Below are 5,457 nucleotides of genomic sequence, written 5' to 3' on the forward strand. Positions count from 1 at the left end.
CCTCACAACCTGACTCTAAACCTAACCTCACAACCTGACTCTAAACCTAACCTCACAACCTGACTCTAAACCTAACCTCACAACCTGACTCTAAACCTAACGTAAACTTAATTCACATCTTGGTCCTAAACCTCCCATCCCACCAGTGGCAATTAAACCAAATGGGGACTCTGCTTAGGTCCATATGTACAAGTTGTCCCCACATGTAGGTGTTTTGTCTAAAAGTGGCTCTCATGGTAGGAAATACACGCCCATAAACACACAATGTCAGAAATAGACTTTATATTATTTGGGTCCTCAGGGAGAACATGCAGCAGTCTTTTTTTTTTTTTTTGACATGCCTCAACAGTTTTGACTGATTGCTGAACTGGGATCTTAAAATCCCATCTACACTAACATCTCTAGTGTCTGCCTCTCATTCACCTCTTTTAGTCTTCAGTTGAGTTTTTTGCCAGGTCATTCACAACTAATCCTCCCAACTCTGACATTTGGTGCTGTCACTTTCCAATAAATGTCCCCCTATCTGAATTTGTACCATAGTCTGTCATGGGGATATAGATCTCAATGGGATTTTTAACCTTTGTCACCCTTTACTCTTTTGTTAAGCTGCCTATCATCTGCCTCCCACATTCTTTCTTCACTCTTACTCTTCGTGCTACAAACTTCATTTTTTTTCTTCTTCTACTATATTTTTTTAAATTACTGCCAAAGTTTAGAACTAAAGTACATTCAAATTGAATAGGTTGTAATTACTTTCTGTGTACAGTATCCCTTTGTAAAAGGTCCTGAATTATTTTCATTCAAATCTATCAAAAACCTTTCCAACTAGTTTCTGAATAACTTTAGAGATGAAGGATTTTCACAAGCAGCAGGTGCCAAACAAAAGCATCTTAAATTATTCTAAAACTCCCTGTCCTGCATGTGAACAACTCATAACTTTAGCAGGAAGCAGGGATTGTTTTACATTGTCCAACCTGTACTTTAAAACTTTATCACACATCACATCTAGGTACTGTACCTTGGGTCACTGTGTTTAACCTTCACTGATTCAGTGATGCCTCTTATGGTGATAGTTAACTGAGCTCCAGCTGTTGAGTCAGGAGTTGGTGAAAAGAAATCCCTCTAACCAGTGGGAAAATTGCAGGAAAATTGCAAGAAATTGTGAATTTTCAGCTGCTGTCTCACTGAACTCTGAGTGTTTGAGTGACCAACAAGCAACATGACCGCATATTGAGCAGCAGTTTTTCAAATTCAGAGCTTATTTTCATCTGCATGGTTTGCAAAACTAAATTCTTGATAATGCGTATCAGTATTGCACACCTGCAGCTGCTAACATTATTTTGAGAGGAAAGTTGCCACATATGCATTTTGACCATGTTCAAAACTTGAGAAATAGGACTGCGAGTCTCTGCGTCTCAAATAGGAAAGTTGACCTCTCAAAGCACTGCAACATGCCACTTGTTGCCTACTTACAAATAGAATTCAGTGGGACTGCAGCAGGAAATTAGCCAGTTTGCTCATTATTTTTGCAACTCAATCACAGCCCAGTGAGATGCTATGAAATAGTATTTAAAACAACACATTTATTCCTAAATTGTTGTTTGAAAGTTGGAAGCAGTTGCTACAAGGTCTCTCTTCTTTGTACCTACGTCAATTTAACTCACCATTTGAGCCAAAAAGAAGTAATTGTAGTCCCCTACCACTGGAACATTGATCACACAAACAGAAGGACTAACTGATCAGACCATCTGGCTATTATTTCTACTAATAATTTGAACTGCTCATCAAAAACTATGGTATAATATTCTTAAGGACGTTTCAATGGCCTTATTGCTCTTTGATGTGCTCTCTCCTCAGGTACAGGAGCTGGTAGAGGACATAAAGCATTCCCTAGATCTTCGTCTGCAGGAGTTAGACTGGATGGATGAGACCACCAAAGAGGCTGCCAGAGCAAAGGTTGAGAAGCTCAGTATCACAAGCATGACTTCATGCCAGATCCGATTAGTATTTGAAAAGGATTTAATTTCTTTGTAATACTTTTCTTTGGGGGAGATAGCAGTGTGACGCATCAAGGGCTTGACTTTGAAAAATGAAGATTGCCTAATCCGGGATTTCTCTGTGGTGCTGATTTCGGATCTGCACTGCAAGATATCCCTTCTAATACTTTTACAATCCAAAGTTATAATCCTTTTAGGGGCCATTCAGAATATAAAAAGCTTTGCTGTAATCCTATTACTCCGGGTTGGCTTGATTAGCTGATGAATATGAGTGGGTCCAAAGCCAAACGTGCATGTATGAGTTTTTAGTTTCTACTAAAGTAGACATGAGATCCTGTTGAACCAGTCTGGTTGTTTTTCATCTCCTGTGTCACCATTTACTTCTACTCTTGTTCCAGCTCAAGCACATGATGGTAATGACAGGATACCCAGACTTCTTGCTCAAATCTGAGCTCATTGATCAAGAGTATGGGGTGAGTCATGAACCTCTTATTTCTTCTGAGCCATGCAGTCATCATGACACACAAGTACCCACACTTCGTAGTAAAGCAATCATTCTTCCAAGAATCGTGTTCTTTGTCTATGACTTCAGAAGAACTCCTCAACACACATAAGCATGCATCCTTTGTGATTGAATTCAGATTTACACAAAATGTGCACTATAATTTACATTCTGATTGTAGAACTGTTTATATAAAGAAGTGGACCATTTCATACACTGAGTTTGTTGATTCATTCATCAAATGCAAATAAAACAAAGCCCTTGTCAAGGAATGTTTATTCAAGAGTCTCTTAATAGACAACCAAGCACATGAATGTAGACTGTCGAACATTCACATTTAAAATTCTAAAATTTTGACTAAAATTTCGGGATGTAAAAGTATTGCATTGCTTTAAGAATGCATGCTGGAGTTTTAGATAAGATTTAGTGGCCATACCACTTTGAACACACCAGATCTCATCTCAGAAGCTAAGCAGGATTGGGCCTGGTTAGTAACTTGGCTGGGAGACCATCTGGGAATACCAGGTGTTGTAAAATCAATGTAGGAGTTGCGTTCACATTGGAACACTAGCAATAGAAAATGTTTGACCATAGATCACCTTCTGTGAAGGATAATGAAATAAACTAATAATGATGAGTAAGGACATTGATAGAGGTGCTGTCATTAAACTTTTTGAATGACGCTGTGCAGTGTCTTGTAATATGATGATTTGGTGCAAGATGATTTTGCACTCAGCAAATGTGATTCTCTTAAAGAAATGTAAAAAATATTGTTTTACTCAACAATTCAGGACATTATAGTTCTCGTTTTTTTATCGTTCTTTAAGCTGCTTGTCCGTCCTGTTTATGAAAACCATGCAGATCTCAGATTTTATTTAATATGACTTCAGGTTGTTAACATTAAAGAAAAATTGTGCACGTTCACGTTTGCTTTTTTGTTGGATTTTCTAGTTTGATGTGAGTGAGAAGACCTACTTCAAGAACATCCTCAACAGCATCAAGTTCAACATCAAGCTGTCTGTCAAGAAAATACATGAAGAAGTGGACAAGACAGCGTAAGCATCATGTTCCTCAAGCTCCACCCATCTCAGCTTTACTTACAGTTAAACAGGTTCTTTACATCTCAGACCCAGTCGAAGGCTCCCACTGCACAACTGTGAATGTGTTTCTCTAATGTGTTTGACATGCCTAACATGTGTCTCTATGAATCTCATTTAGTTTGTCATATTTGTTGATGTTGCCCCCTAAATTTAACAAACAGATACCAAATCACCATAAACAGCTGCAGAAAATCCATTTGACGTACTTATCTTTAACAGCCAGGCAGCGGAAGGAGTGCTGTGGGACATATGGTTCAGTTTGCTAAAATACAGCCCTGTACGCCTGGATTGAGTGCCTCTCTGTTATGACAACACATTACAGACACATTAGTATTCCAAGGTGCTCAGAACAACTGTATCATTAGCCCACACTCAATGCCCTGAAGAGTTAAATCACAGACTCCCTCTTTATCGCAAAAATGTTTCATCCCTCACTCTGTCTTGTCACAGCTAAAACAGACAGAAATGCTCCTCCTTCTCCCGTTTCTCTCCCCTCTGTTTTCACACAGTTCATTCAGAGCTGCCAGTCTTCCAATCACAGGACAGGACGTCTCAATCTTTGATTCAGTCATTCGGGGGACTTTATGCCAATCAACTGAACTGTTTTATATTTTTATTCAGAGAGGAACTTTGGCTGTGGAACTTTGCGAAGTGAACGTTTTCACAGAGAGTTTGGAATTAAATAGATCAGGGGTGTGAAACTCGTTTTTCCTCAAGGGCCACACGAGTGTTATGGTGGCCCCCAAAGAGCCAGGTGTAATTAATTACCTTTGAAGTTTCATGTTTAACTTCAACTAAACCTGAAACATCATGTTTTTCATCTCATTGCTACAGCTGAGCACTGCTAACAAACAATAACTGAGCTCTACCTGGTATTTCCTGCACAGAAACAGAGTTTTAACACGTCCTCTTATAAACACTGAAAAGTATGGGTATGACTGACTAAAATGTGAAATAAATAATACAGAAATAAGTAAAAGTAGAAGAGTTTTACTCATTGATGAGTTGTGGTGAGTAGCTGTCATCTTAAATTCTGAACTCTCCCATTTTCCTACAGGGAATTCCCATGAATTATGGGAGATGTAATTTATGGCCAATGCTGGCTTTAAAGCAGCTTATTTTAAGACATTAACACTGTGCTCCAACTAAATTGCTCATTGTATTATTTTTCACCTTTTAAATTAATTTATTTTGATGCATTTAATCAAAAAGTTAAAGTTAACCACTCATATAAAATCAATTTTCATATTAAAAAAGAAAAATGGGATTTTTTAATTTTTTTAATTTTATTTTATTTTATTTATTTTTTTTTTTTTTTTGCGTGGGAGCTTGGGTGGCCCGTGGGCCTTGAGTTGAAACAGATGTGAAATAGATGGAGGTGTTCTAGGTTGTGTTCAGCATTTGTATTTTGAATAGACAGTCCGGTAATTTGTGTGTGTGTGAAATATCACGTCTTTAAAACTTGTTTTTCTCCTCAGGTGGCTTCTCCCCCCACAGGCCCTTAATGCCTACTACCTGCCTAACAAGAATCAAATGGGTGAGTGTGTGACACTTCATTGTAAATGCTGATTTTAGTGTTGGCTGCTGCTACCCTTACATACACTCATAAACACTCAAATATAGTTCCTTTATTTCCTGTCACAATTTAGACTACATGATGTCATTGTGTTTTCAGCAAATCTAACTCGACTGTAGCAGAAAAAACAAACACAGAAACACATTTACCACTTAATATTATAATCTTTGTCATTACTTACTCTCTACTTTGATTTCCACATCACATTCTTAATGCCCCCCTGGAGGAAAAACAAGCAGTATCACCTGCCTGAGATTCAACAAATCTAGCCTTGAGATGCCC

At 38.1% G+C, this 5,457-nt stretch overlaps 1 protein-coding gene across 1 annotated transcript in view; it reads left to right on the top strand.

Annotated features, from left to right (window-relative positions):
* The window catches only part of ecel1 (endothelin converting enzyme-like 1), a gene marked incomplete in the record, with an annotated part of 97,597 nt that overhangs the window by 54,802 nt on the left and 37,338 nt on the right, over nt 1-5,457 (top strand). The window contains 4 exon segments of the mRNA XM_014023681.1: nt 1,858-1,956; nt 2,396-2,470; nt 3,451-3,554; nt 5,078-5,136. Of these exon segments, the coding sequence (XP_013879135.1) occupies nt 1,858-1,956; nt 2,396-2,470; nt 3,451-3,554; nt 5,078-5,136 (337 nt within the window).

Source organism: Austrofundulus limnaeus, unplaced genomic scaffold, assembly GCF_001266775.1.
Source record: "Austrofundulus limnaeus strain Quisiro unplaced genomic scaffold, Austrofundulus_limnaeus-1.0 Scaffold385, whole genome shotgun sequence".
Taxonomy (NCBI): Eukaryota; Metazoa; Chordata; class Actinopteri; order Cyprinodontiformes; family Rivulidae; genus Austrofundulus; species Austrofundulus limnaeus.